At 54.4% G+C, this 12,701-nt stretch overlaps 5 protein-coding genes across 5 annotated transcripts; 3 read left to right on the top strand and 2 right to left on the bottom strand.

The window, feature by feature from the left end:
• Positions 1–834: 834 nt before the first annotated feature.
• Positions 835–1,778, top strand: B0H65DRAFT_443016 (uncharacterized protein; the record flags this gene model as incomplete). Its single annotated transcript, XM_062825609.1, has 3 exons — positions 835–966; positions 1,060–1,526; positions 1,655–1,778. The coding sequence occupies 3 exons, from the start codon at positions 835–837 to the stop codon at positions 1,776–1,778; spliced, it is 723 nt and encodes a 240-aa protein (XP_062682303.1).
• A 456-nt stretch (positions 1,779–2,234) lies between these two features.
• B0H65DRAFT_509317 (uncharacterized protein) lies at positions 2,235–3,144 on the top strand (the record flags this gene model as incomplete). The annotated part of the gene is made up of 4 exons (XM_062828303.1): positions 2,235–2,510; positions 2,605–2,675; positions 2,729–2,806; positions 2,997–3,144. The coding sequence occupies 4 exons, from the start codon at positions 2,235–2,237 to the stop codon at positions 3,142–3,144; spliced, it is 573 nt and encodes a 190-aa protein (XP_062682302.1).
• Positions 3,145–3,723: 579 nt separating this feature from the next.
• Positions 3,724–6,885, top strand: B0H65DRAFT_467400 (uncharacterized protein). Its single transcript, XM_062826904.1, has one exon. It carries the CDS (start codon positions 3,945–3,947, stop codon positions 6,435–6,437), a length of 2,493 nt encoding a protein of 830 aa, XP_062682301.1. The 5' UTR covers positions 3,724–3,944; the 3' UTR covers positions 6,438–6,885.
• On the bottom strand, positions 6,868–7,882 carry B0H65DRAFT_467399 (uncharacterized protein). Its single transcript, XM_062826903.1, has 2 exons — positions 7,845–7,882; positions 6,868–7,782 (listed from the first exon to the last, which is right to left on the bottom strand). Exon 2 carries the CDS (start codon positions 7,686–7,688, stop codon positions 7,074–7,076), a length of 615 nt encoding a protein of 204 aa, XP_062682300.1. The 5' UTR covers positions 7,689–7,782; positions 7,845–7,882; the 3' UTR covers positions 6,868–7,073.
• On the bottom strand, positions 7,780–12,697 carry B0H65DRAFT_494879 (uncharacterized protein). Its single transcript, XM_062827782.1, has 4 exons — positions 11,031–12,697; positions 9,612–10,814; positions 8,635–9,139; positions 7,780–8,550 (listed from the first exon to the last, which is right to left on the bottom strand). The coding sequence occupies exons 1-4, from the start codon at positions 12,516–12,518 to the stop codon at positions 8,096–8,098; spliced, it is 3,651 nt and encodes a 1,216-aa protein (XP_062682299.1). The 5' UTR covers positions 12,519–12,697; the 3' UTR covers positions 7,780–8,095.
• Between the last annotated feature and the right edge of the window lie 4 nt (positions 12,698–12,701).

Below are 12,701 nucleotides of genomic sequence, written 5' to 3'. Positions count from 1 at the left end.
AAAGGCATCGAGTACACGTAGAGAATCTGATGGGTTATCTTCTCCAAGAGGAGATAACGAAACGGCGAAGAGAATGCTGTAAAATTCCATGATAACACCCATTGAAGGACAAGGACCGCGAATGTGGAAAACCTCGGCTCTCGGGTTTGGGAAACATTGAAATCGGTAAGTTGTGCGTGCCACAAATTGTCACGAAAAAATACCTCGAGGTGCCAGAGACCTTGCTGTGATAAGCAGCAATGGTAGAGGCAAGGAAAGAACCATCGTGACCAGGGGCACAGGAAGAAGGCGTGCCACCTCAGTGACTTAACGAAAGCCCACTCAAATTGCGGCTTGTCCTGTTAGTAGAGCGGGAAACATCCTAACCCACAGGCCATCCACATGTCATTTACACCCTGGAAAACCTGAAAGGCAACTGCAAGCCTGCAACTATGTACCTCTTGCCCTTACAACTCTGGGCTTTCCGTGTCTTTACCTCCCCAAGTACCATGAGGACCAATTCCAGATATATGCCTCGGTACGCGTAATGCATCGCTGCCCCTGTTGAGGTGTCGTGGACTCGAGGATCAGCGTAGGGCTGAGCCAAGCTGCGCCACACCCCATGATGCAACAAACGGGCTGTGGACACGCTGTGTGGATCGCCCACATGAAACAGCCTCGGGAATCCACCAGTTCGACCCATGGCGGGGCCGTGGTCCCCTATTCGTCATCGGAGTCCTCCCATTTGCGGCGGGGATCACTGAAAGAGCGGCCAACCCCACGATCAATTGTTCCTCCGACATCATCCTTCTTTCCACCTTTCACCAACGACACACCTGCATCTACACAGACAACATGTCCGCGCAAGACTACTACAACCAAGGCCAGCAAGGCGGAAGCGGCGGCTACGGCCAGCAGCCTCCCCAGAACAACCCCTACGGCTACAGTCAGGGCCAACCCGCTCCCCAGTACCAGGGCCAGCAACAGGTGCGTCCCTCCTTTCCTCTCCTGCGCCGTTCATGACAGTTCGCGCAATCATCACAAGTCCGCACAGCTAACATCTTGTCCTCTTCCTTCCAGGGCGGCTACCCCCCCTACGGCGGCCAGCAAGACCCCCACAACTCCTACTCCTCTCCTCCTCAAGGCGGCTACTACCAACCCCCTCCTCAACACCACGGGCAGCCGCAAGACTACTCGAACCAGTCTTTCTATGGCAATGCTCCCCAGCCTCACACTCCCCAGGGGCAAGCACCCTACGGCCAGCCACAGTACGGTGGCGGACAAGGACACGACGGTCAGAGACAATATCATGATCAGAGCCAGCAGGGCTACGGACAGCAGCAGGGATATCCACAGCAACATCAGCAGTACCCGGGCCAGGGTGGCCCAGGAGGTCCAGCAGGCCCCGACGGTGATCGCGGTCTCGGCGCTACGCTGGCTGGTGGTGGAATGGGCGCTATGTTGGCGCATGCTGGTGGGGCGGGTACCCTGGGTGGTGTGGTGAGCGCGGTTGGAGGCGCGATTGCGGCGAATCTGTTGGAGGATAAGTAAGTTTGCGCTTGTTTCTTTGTTCCTGCCCTGCACCGGTTTGCGGTTGGTTTGACTGTGGCGGTTGGGCCAGTTCTGGTGAACATGCTTTAACAAAGGGCAACATGCTGACTAACTATTGTTACAGGCTCAAGAAGAAGAAGGGGGACAAGAAGGACAAGAAGGACAAGAAGGATAAGCATCACAAGAAGGACAAGCACCGCAAGCGCAGTGGGAGTGGCAGCAGCTCCGACTCGAGCGATTCGGACTAAGGCTGGAGAGGATCGACTTGACCGTTAATTTGGATGCAAGCGATAAGCGGTAGGGATAGACGATAATGATACCCGTTTTACGACGGAGTAGTGGATACTGCGATGACTTTTCAAGGATAATACAACAATTTTCATACTTCCCCCACCGTCCAGGTTGGAGACCGGGCAGTTGTCTGCAATAGGGCATTGTTGGTATTGGTACGAGTGAGCATCCCTCCTCAAGTGCCAACATCATCTGTTGTCTGGCTTGGTTTGTTGCTTGTTGACAGTCCCCTGCCCACGTCATGGTAGAGGTAGCAGGGGCCTCGAATACTTGAAATACCGAAGGGACACCAACCCAGCCCTCCCTTATCTACTTACACATCATAGCAGTAAGAAACTTTTATAACCGCGTTTTACATCACCATTCACCCAAGTTGACTCCGCTCGCCGTCATTTCTACTGACCGCTACCATCATGGTCCACTTCGCCAATCTATCCACACTCTTCCTCCCCTTCGTGGCCGTTAGCCTGCTGCTGAGCCAAGTTGGCGCCGAGGCCACCCAGCACTTCTCCTTCGCAAGATGGGTAGACGATATCAGCGCCAACCCTGACACCGCTCTCTCCCCCGAGCAAGCATGGCAGGCGTACCTCGATTCAGCAGCGGGCAAGGACAGCGGTACTTCGCCTGCTCCTGGGCCGGAAAAGCGTTGGGATAGCCAGGTGACGTGTAGAGATAAGAACAGAGGGAAGGTCAGTCCGAGTTTCACGTTTCTCATGTCCCAACGTTGAATAATTTGGCGAGTATGTGTGATTACTTGCGTGTGTGAAACACTGGGAGCTATAGGAGGCCGAGGCTGTTTATTGTATCAAGATCTTGCATGCTACGGTCAACTATATCCGTGCCATACGTCTCCCGTCAAATTGACGGGTAGCCACGACGAGAAAGTCACTATTCAGGCTTGGTGAAGGGCGAATAATATGATTATCGCTCCGTACATTACGGCCGGAACAGACTTGGGTGAGGATGAGACGAAGTTGCCTACTTGGTATGTTCCACCCTTTTCCCTCTTACCGTCGGGTCTGTTTCTTTTCCCCGCTTAATTGGAGACCTGCCTGTCGGAACGGCACCACCGCACCAGACACCACACTTTCCATACACTGTTCATAGCACCGCTGTCTACTGTCTCCTTCCTACCACCTAAAATGGCTCGAAACTGAAAAAAAAATTCTACACAGTGAGAGTGTCGCCCAGACCGTTGGTGTCATCTTGGACACATGCACACGTGAATCTGACAAAACGGTTTCGGGATGGCGAGAAAAGGAGCTGACTGGTCTTAAGGTAGGGGTCAGCGTTATCGCAGCCCAAACGTTCATGATTGAATGATGAAAGGAAAGAAGGACGGGGATATAATTGGAGAAAGTGTAAGGGAAGGACAAAGTGGGCTTAAGATTACTTTCCTTCCTTTGCTTGTACGTTCATTTCACTTGGGGCATTGGATACAACAGAGAAAACACATACCTTAGGAAAAAGCCATGTGAGAGCGGATGACGGAAGCTGGCATGGAAACATGTGTTACTAGCGACCGAAGACTTCGAGGCGGCCGCTCTCAAGCGAGGGACGGTGTAAGTGTTAGTGCCCCCCGCAACTGCAGAGAGATACAGAGGGCCTTAGCTAATAGATACTTCTCGCAAACCCCCGGGCAGATCCCGCTCCGGCAAACCCAACGCTTCGAGTTCGGCGGTCCCCGACGCCACTCTCGCGTCCATCGGGGCGCAACAAGACCGGGAATCGTAGATGGGCTGAAGATACGTACGGGGGCGCATTCCTTTTTGGATTGATATTTCCGTATTAGACAATCGCAGAGAAGACGTGGAGCTGAAGTGAGATCACAACGGGCTAGCCGTGCATACAGCCACATGGGGACGATGAGGTCTAGATCTCGAAATGCGCTCATGGTGGATAGCAGCACGCAATGCCCGATTGGTGGGCGGTAAAGACAGCGTAAAATTAGGTACCCCCGAAGAATAAGTACACTTAGGGAACACCCAGCGGCCTGATCCCGAACTAGCTACCTAGTCCTCCTGGGGCCTCCCGTCGAAGTGGGAGCAACTTCTTCATATAACACCAGCACCACTTCAAACAGTAAAGTGAGAGGAACACAGGTAGACGAGTGTAAGGCCACAATGGCACCCTCAACATACACCATCCAGGTTCAGCAGACCATTTCAGAAGACGTGCCCAAGAAAGATGAGCCAAAAAGAGAAGACTCAACGCCAACCGTTACCACCCCGGTAGAGCGACGATTCGAACTACGCGCCGACTCAGTCTACTCAAAATACCCAGAACAGGGCCACGAAGCGACACACGACGTGCTTCCGCACATTGTCCTTAACGACAGCACGCTGCCATGGGAACGCATCGGCAGTTCCCAAGCCGAGGATCAGCATCCAGATGACTATGCCAGAAACCGCGTGCCATGGATGGCGCTCTTGATCTTCTCGCCGGACGAGCTGCGCCTGGACGACGCCGAGAAGGCGGCAATCTTTGCGCACACCAGCCTCAATGATCCTCCGCCGAAGCAGTTAAAGTCCATGGCCGTCCGCGTTCCTTTGGGTGACCTCGTCAAGCTGAAGGAGGGAACAGCCAAGGTCCCGTTCGGAAACATTGATATCGACCAGGCGACCAAGCCCGATACGAACGTGATCTTTCCGAAGGCATTTTTGTTCAACCGCTTGTTTGCGGCCTATAACGATGATGGAAAGTCGCTACCGGGAGGTCCAGACATCTCGCGACACCGGTTCCTGGCCCACGTGGTGCAGATGAACACAACTGACATGGCAAATGCCGACTCAGACGAAGTCGATACCACCCGAGAGTTCGGCGTCGTGATCGCGAATCGCATCGGGCCCCTCGACGGCGACAAAGCCTCCCAGATGATCGTTCACCTCGTCTCACTCGAGAATGTTGAATCGTTGAAGCCGCTCCCTCTCCCCGAAATGGTACCCGGCTCATCGCCTGAGCAGCCTGCTCGCGTCGGGCTTGTCTCCCTCTACAGTTGGTCCTACACCTGTCTCCCGCCGAATGCTCTCAACGTAAAGCAGGCTTTCGAGAACATAGCCCTCACATCAAGCATGCTCAAACCCATCATCCCGCCCCAATCGGAACACCTGGGTGACGTAGCCAAGCGCATGCTCAACCGGCTTGGAGACGGCTACACCCTCATGCGCTCCATCACGCCAACAGGCGAAACAACCGCCGCCCTCTTCCGCGGCCCGCTAACACCCAACCTCATCGCGCCCCTAAAATGGGATCTGCTCTCCAACACCGGCTCCGACCTCAACATCTTCGACCAGGAACTGGGGATGATGGACATCACCTTCTCCTCTGCCTGGTCGCTAGGCCGCACGCTAGCCTTAGCCGATCGTGCCTTCACCATCTCTCTCACGCGCGTCCGCCATCAGATCCTGCACCCAGCAACCAGCACCGTCCGGCGGAAGATGCTGCAAGCCGCGCAGCGACCAAGCTACAAGCGTGAGGACCTCGTCAAGTCTCTTGACAGCCTGATCAATGAGACCATCGCCATCTCGCGGTCCGCCGACGAGACCCGCTGGGTACAGCCGGCTAGCGCTTCGCCTCCTGATTTATCATACGCGTCCATCAGGCCCTTCACCGAAGCAGCCATAGAGGAAGCGGCGTTTGAAGTGGCTAAGAGCCTTGCTTGCGATACCGAAGGGGGAGGCTGGAGGACGAACAAGAACACGCCGCCCTACGACGAGCTTAACGATCCCGGCTCGCCGGACTGGATGATCGTCCTCCGCTTCGTCTTGGACCTGTACTACCTCGTCAATATCCCGTCGCACTATCTCATGACCGATCAGAGCCTGGTACCTCGCGAGGGCCTGCGCTTCTTTTTTGTTGACCATAACTGGATTGATGCACTGGTTGACGGTGCGCTGAGTTTGGGCCATCAGGGCGGGCCGGGGCTGGCTGACCAGAAAGTGTCCATAACGGATGACGTCGTCCGGAGGGCGATTAAGAGGGCAATCAACCGCTTGTTCACAGATCCCACGGTCCATCATCCTGCCGTTCCCAGGTATGGGTTTTATTTTCGGTCGGCCGTCGCTGCGCAGTTCCCGGATCTTAAAGTTTCGGTTGAGGTCACGGGCGCGCCTAGCGGGGATCCGTATCTGCTGCGGCACGATATGATTGACAAGGAAACAATGTTGGGGTTCTTCAGTGATGCGCCCCTGAAAGAGGGACTGCATGGGATGCGGTTCGAGTTGCCTGCGCATCAACAATTTTTTTCGTTAGGTAGTGTAACAGATCATGGGCTGGAGATGGCGTATAAGAAACAATACACCAACTATAAAGAGAAGCACAAGGAAAGAAACGTTCCGGTGGCCACGATTCAGTGGCCTCGGGACGGCAAGGGAAAGTTGAAGGATACAGCCGATCCTCCAGACAGGAGTCAGGTGTTCGTTTGGGGATCCAAAATTGGATTGAACGATATTCGACTTCTGCTGGTTGAGAAGCTGGCGACTATTGTCCATGCCACTCTGGACAAGAAGATGGATAAGAAATGGTATGATGACACGACCGCCACCTCTGCTTTGATGGCCTACCAGCTCAGCAGCCCTTCATGGCAGCTGCAAATCGGGCTACCCGGTAGTCCATGACCGGTCTGCTGCGCCGCCAATCGTGGTGTTGACATGTTGTCGGAGTGTATGCTTCATCATGTTTGTTGCTTCTATGGATTCGTCGTGAGGCTCCGTGGAGATGTTCGGTCAACAAGGCGGAGGATCCGCCGAGTACACCAAAAGAAATGCGCCACGATTGTCGGCTGTGGGGAAGAGCATCACGAAGACTTGTTAGCCTGAGCGAAAGACAACAGCAGTGGAGGAGTTTTCGATGAGGCCTCTTGTTGATGACACAGCTGAAGTGTTGAAGAAAGAGAAGATATGTTGGACAATGAACGCTGTGGAAATTTGGATGACGGTGAATGAGATGGATGTCACTACAGCCACACGGCAAACACTCACTCTGGGTGGGTACAGGCACCCAGCCGTTGTGGAATAGTGTTCTTAACAGAAAACCACAGAATATGCACGTGAATTATTAAAGCCCCTATCTACTGCTACTCGTTGCGACTGGACATAAACTGCAGGGGCAACTGCGCCTCTGCCAGGTGTGTTGTTTCCTTTTCAACCTTCCGTCGTTCTGGCTTCCTTTTTCTTTTCGAAGACGACACAAATGCCAAGATCCGGCAATGGCTTCAAGTTCTCCTTCCTCACCAGAGAGCCACAGTCATCCACTCAATCATCGTGTCTCGTAAAATCCGTCCATATCGCCCACCGTCCCTTCCTCGAGTCTTCTATCCAGAACCGTTCGCCCCTGCCGCAGGTCATCGAGAACCCCGGTCTGCCCGACCACAACCTTCCCGTCCAGACGACACCATTCGACCCAGCACCAACCCAACGACTGCTCTTTCCCCCAGTTCCTGTAAAACACGTTTGCTCATTAGCAGAAAAAGGAAACCGCCAATTATCGCTCCCCATGTCGCCAAAACCCCCAAGGAGTGAGTGTTCAAGTGCATCCCCGTCCCCCACGAGGCATTCCGTGACACCCTTCCAGTGATGCTCCATGTCCGAGTTCCGGTTGCTCTTGGGATCCCTGGCCGGCATACAAAGCGGCAGGAGTGACCGCAACCAGTCAAATAACGAGCAGACCCAGCGGCAAGAGCCGGATTGAGAAGGTCGTCTGGAGGGTCCCAATCTTGTCAAGCGCAGACCCGCCCCTACGCAACGACATCGGCTACCGTTGGGTCTACTTTCGAACCTGCAACCACCAGAGTTCAAGCAACCCAGACGAATGGAACACCGACGGCAGTCTGACCTCTTGGCAACATTGCTCGCTGGCTGTATGGACATCGGTCTCACTCAGCATGTTGTTGGCAACCGCGGCAACCCACAGAACAAGCATTTCACTCCAAGCCAAAAATCTCACCCAATCTCCAGAAGAGCGGTGTGTATAACATTTAAGTGGCTGGTTGTCTTCCAGTCTGCTAATCTGAATCTGACGTACAGAATCCTCAGTCAGCGCCCACTGTTCCACATATTCTGGCGCCTCAGCTGCTTTCAGCTGGCCATCCGAGTTGGGGCGCCCACTGCCCAGAGCGAGACATTCGGAAACCGAAACAGGACAGGCGCCCAATAAGAACTATTTACAAAAAAAAACCATGGCGCCGCCTGAATTCCAACGACGGGGGACGGGAAACCCGACTCCGGGAAACAACCCTAGGCAGTGATTTACTCACTCCTCTCACCTGTTGAAGCCATCATAACATCGTACTCATATTATCGGTACTCGCGATCACACGTTCCCACGCACTCAACATCTGCAACGTCTCCTCGCACTTTATCTTCATCGTCCAATACGCATCCTCTCCCAACGGCAATCTGAACTTCACACGCCCATCCCCCTCATCACACTCACTGCCCCATGGAGAGAACGTCACAGGATACTCCTCCTCAGTCAATGGGTGGATCGTCTGATTACGGACGACATCCATGATAATCCTGACAGCCTTTGCCGGGTCACCCCTCTGCTTCGAGTCCACATTGGCAAAGGCACGCAGTACTCTTGCCGACTCTTCCTTGTAATCGTCAATCTGGGACACGTTGCCGAGCACGTTACCGGGTGACAGCAACTTGGTTCGTAACTTTCCTGGCTCGAATAGAAGGGTACGGATGCCGAGTGGTTTGACTTCTTCGTGGAGTGCTTCGACCATTCCTGCATCATTTCTGTCAGCGGACTGTTGATCAAGTGATTTCTCGACAAGTGCCATTCACTAAGAAGCAGAAGGGAAGAACAAACCCTCAACAGCAAACTTGGACGCCGCATACGCTCCACAGAACTCGTCTCCCTTCCACCCCGAAAGCGAACTCATAAACACTAGCGTTCCGCTCCGGCGCTCTCGCATTTGCGGAAGGACCGCGTTGGTGACCTTTAACAGGCCGAAGACGTTGGTCTCGAATTGCTTGACGAAGCCGTCATAACCCAGGTCTTCCCAACCGCCCAGCGCTACATAGCCAGCGTTGTTCACCAGGACGTCGATTCTTCCGTAAATCTTGATGGCTTCTGCAATCTTCTCGTTCAGGGACTCCTGGGAAGCGGTGACATCGAGCTGGAGGAGTGGTACATCATCAAAGGAGAGTTGCATAACACCATGCTTGGAGAGGTCGCGGGCGGTAGCGATGACATAGTCGCCGCGGGCGATGATCTGGAGGACAAACTCGAGGCCAAAGCCGGAGGAGCAGCCGGTGACGAGCCAGACTAGTGCATCGGCCCGGGGTTGCATGGTGCTGTTGCGGGGCGGCATCTTGATGATGGGAGTTGAGAGTATGATTGTGTTGATGGTGTGAAATGAACTTGGAGTTAATTTGTTCGGAAAGGTGAGTTTGTTGGCGAAGGATTTCTTGGATGGAGAGCGATTGAGCAACTTGGAAGAAGACCATCCAACAATTATGCCCCCCTCTCCTTCCCTTTATACATCATTTGTTTTATCCCAACTCTTGCGTTTGCAGTCGGTTTATCATCGCACTTTCCTGGCTAATCGCCAACCCTTTCGGCGATAAGCAGCACTTGCACATGGAAGGGCATGTTCGCCATCGGAGTTAAGAGCTTCTCAAAGAATGGTAGGGCATTGAGACATTGGCAGGTCAGCACTGGTAAACGCCTATCGCCTAGACACTGCTTCGGGTGAGGTCATCTTGGCTCGTCGCTAATGGCTCCCTCCGCCGGTTCCTGCCCGGCCATTCTGATCTTTGTCAAATCAAGGTGATTGTTCTCACCTCGGCATTCTCAAAGAGGTCAATCCTCCACTCCGACTCCAAGAAGCCAATCCGCTGAAACACGCCTTCCCTCTCTTCCACTTCCTTCAACGCCAAAAAGAACTGCGGCCCATCCGCGTCCCCTCCGGCTTCCTTGTCCAGCTTCCTTCCACCGAACAACACCACCAACACTTTTTCCAAAAGCGCCACACTCTTCGGGTCTTCTTGCCTCGGACAATCCGGCGCCATGGGTATCAACACGCCTTCCCCAATAGCAACCACCAAGTTATTCCTCCCTGTCCACTCATTGCCGCTACTCCTCTTCGTGTCTGTTGTCCACACCACTCCCCACCTATGCGCCGCTCTCAGCGTAACCTGCCCGCCCTTCAACTTTCCAAACTCGTTGTCTCCTTCATATTCACACCATGTCTTTTCAGGATCCACCTCCAGTCGGTCATCAACCTCAAACTCGTACCCCGACCGCGTCATGTGCTTGTACCTGACACTGCACTTGCTCGCCGTTGGATTCCCCCTCCCCTTCCCATAACCCGATAGGTTCTCCACCGGATAGCATGACCGTGACATCCAGCTCCAAGTGGGGATATTATCCCCCGCTCGAAGCACCTTTTTGTGTCGGTAGGGTTGCCATAGCAGCGCTCTCGGCAAGTCGCCGAGCCATAGACCGGCGAGGTACCCATCAGAAGGGGAGAGGAGGGAGCGAATTCGTTTGGCAATGCCGGCTAAAGCAAAAGACCGGTCGAGTTCCTTGGTCAAGGAAAGAAAGGAGTACTCCTCCACGCAACGGAGGAAGAAGTCGTGCAGCAGCCGGCTGTCCTTCATCGTCTCCGGTGAGCCAGAAGTGAGATTAGCAAACAACACCTTCTTCGGTATTGTCCCACAAGTCAACGACGACCCCGTCTCAAAAGACGACGACCTCGACAGCGGCAACGGCGGACTTAACAGCCCCGAAGACTCAACATCACCACCTCCCCTCCCACTCCCCGTCCCCGGCGCCCGCCAACTAGCAGCAGCATTATTGTTCAAATTCCTCACGCTCAACACATGTCCCCTCTCAATCCCCCCACACTCACAAAAACACCCGCTCCTACACTCCCACAACACCTCGCTACTCCCAAAATGCAGCGTCCTCCTACTCAGCAACCGTTCCTGAAACACCCACGCCCGACTCAAAATCGGCTCCTTCAACGTCCGGAAGTACTCCACCTCCCCAAATAACGTCTCATGACTTCTCTCGTGTCCTATCCTCGCATACACCGGTACCGGTACCTCTATCCCTCCCTCTGCTGCTTCCAGAGACAGAGGCAGCGTCCCAATCTCAACCGTATCCATCGGCGCCATCAACCCCGTACTCCGTCCCGCAGCAGAAAGTTTCAGATCCCGAAACCCCTGTCCATGAAAGCGTCGTCTGAACAGAGACACTGACGCGTCCCGCTGCGCGGTAGCAGCTATGTTTAAAGTAGCGTGCGCGTAGATGGAGGACATGTTTGCGCTTTCCGTGAGCCAGTCTGATTCGGAATCTTGGAGGATGCAGAGTGAGTCGATCCAGAGGTATCGGCAGCCTAACTCGCGGACTAAGAGGATGACGTCCCGGAATAAGAGGGGGAGGGAGGACCAGTGGATTTGCGAGAGGTGGAAATCGAGGGTGGTGGTGGTTGTGGTGAGCAGGGGGTGGATAAGGCCCCAGCAGTGGGAGAGGGTCATGTACTGGGGTGGCCCGGGAGGGGAGGAGGATTGGTTGAGGTTGGGGTCGGTGGTGGTGTCGATGAGCTTCACGCCGCTGCGGAGGTCTAGCAGCCTTCTTGGAAGCTGGTGAGGCTCTGGTGCGCACTTGGGGTGCGAGGAGTCGCATTGGGAAAGCCAGCGGGTGGCGAGGCGGACGACGCGGTCGAGGGTGATGGCGTAGGGGACGTGGTTAGCTGTGCCTATTGCTGGATGTGGTAGGGACTTCCAGTGTTGTTCCGCTTCCTTTCTCCCATCATCACGCCCCTTTCCACCTTTTTCTTTCCTATCTTCCCCTTCCACATCCGCCTTCCTGTTCTCCTCCTTGCCCTCCCCTATTTTTTCTGGCTCTTCAGACTCTTCCGGCTGTTCAGCAGCAATGCTAGTTCCCACATCCGTCCCTTCACTTCCCTCCTTCTCCAGCAATTTGTTTCCCTCCCCCTCCCGTGTCTCCCCTTTCCCCTCCTCTTCTGCCCTCTTCAGGTTGACCAGGTCCCAAGGATAGTGATAAAACTCAATCCTACTCGTCGAGTCCCGTACCGTCAACGCATGAGGGAACGTCGCATCGGGGTAATCATCGTATAGTAGCGCTTTGAAGAGGCATAGCGTTCCACCTCCCCCTCCTGTTCCCCCTACTCCTTCCCTCTCATCAGAACTAGAAGTAACAGCAGGCTGCTGAGTCAAACATAAAATCCTTCTAAAACTCCTCGCATCCGCCACCGGCGCCTTAGAAAGATAATAAGAGCTCGGATCGTCGTCCCAGAATAAGGTGATGGCTTTGAGGAGGAGGGGGCAGTAGGTGCAGCTTGGGCTTGGGCTGGAGTCGTTGGGGGAGCCGTCGGGGGGAGGGGAAGGGGAAGAGGTTTGGAGGAGGTCGTGGTATTCGATTAAAAGGTAGCGGGGTGGGAGGGTGGTAGGTACACTGGAAGGGGAATGGTCATGGGAGGGGGAAAGGGAGTAGGAGTTGAGGATTGGTGGGTGCGAATCGAAGGGGCGGAAGAGGGCGTATTCGAGGCTGAGGCAGGAGGGGCAAACTGGTGGTTTTTCGTCGGTATCTCGTCGCGATGTTGGCGTCGCTGGTGATGCTGATCGTGATCGTGACAATGCGGGGTCGCGATAAGATTCTTCAATCCCAAACCATTCCAACTTTTGCGCCGCCCCCGCTACGTCGTCGTTGATGCGGTCCATAATCTCCTGTGCGTTAAGGCGGCTGCAAATAAAACAAAATGGCAATACAGTCAACAAATCTTCCGAATAGCCTCATCTCGTTTGTTGTTTCTGTCACAAAGGAAGAACAAGTGAGATGAAGTCAAAAGAAAGAATGGGAGGGATCCATGGGATCTCGTAAGCGAACCGTTACAGTGAGCGTGG

This window comes from Neurospora tetraspora (genome assembly GCF_033439725.1).
Source record: "Neurospora tetraspora strain CBS 560.94 chromosome Unknown B0H65scaffold_4, whole genome shotgun sequence".
In the NCBI taxonomy this organism is placed as follows: Eukaryota; Fungi; Ascomycota; class Sordariomycetes; order Sordariales; family Sordariaceae; genus Neurospora; species Neurospora tetraspora.
The sequence above is the reverse complement of the archived record's forward strand: the minus strand, read 5'-3'. Positions and strand labels throughout refer to the sequence as shown.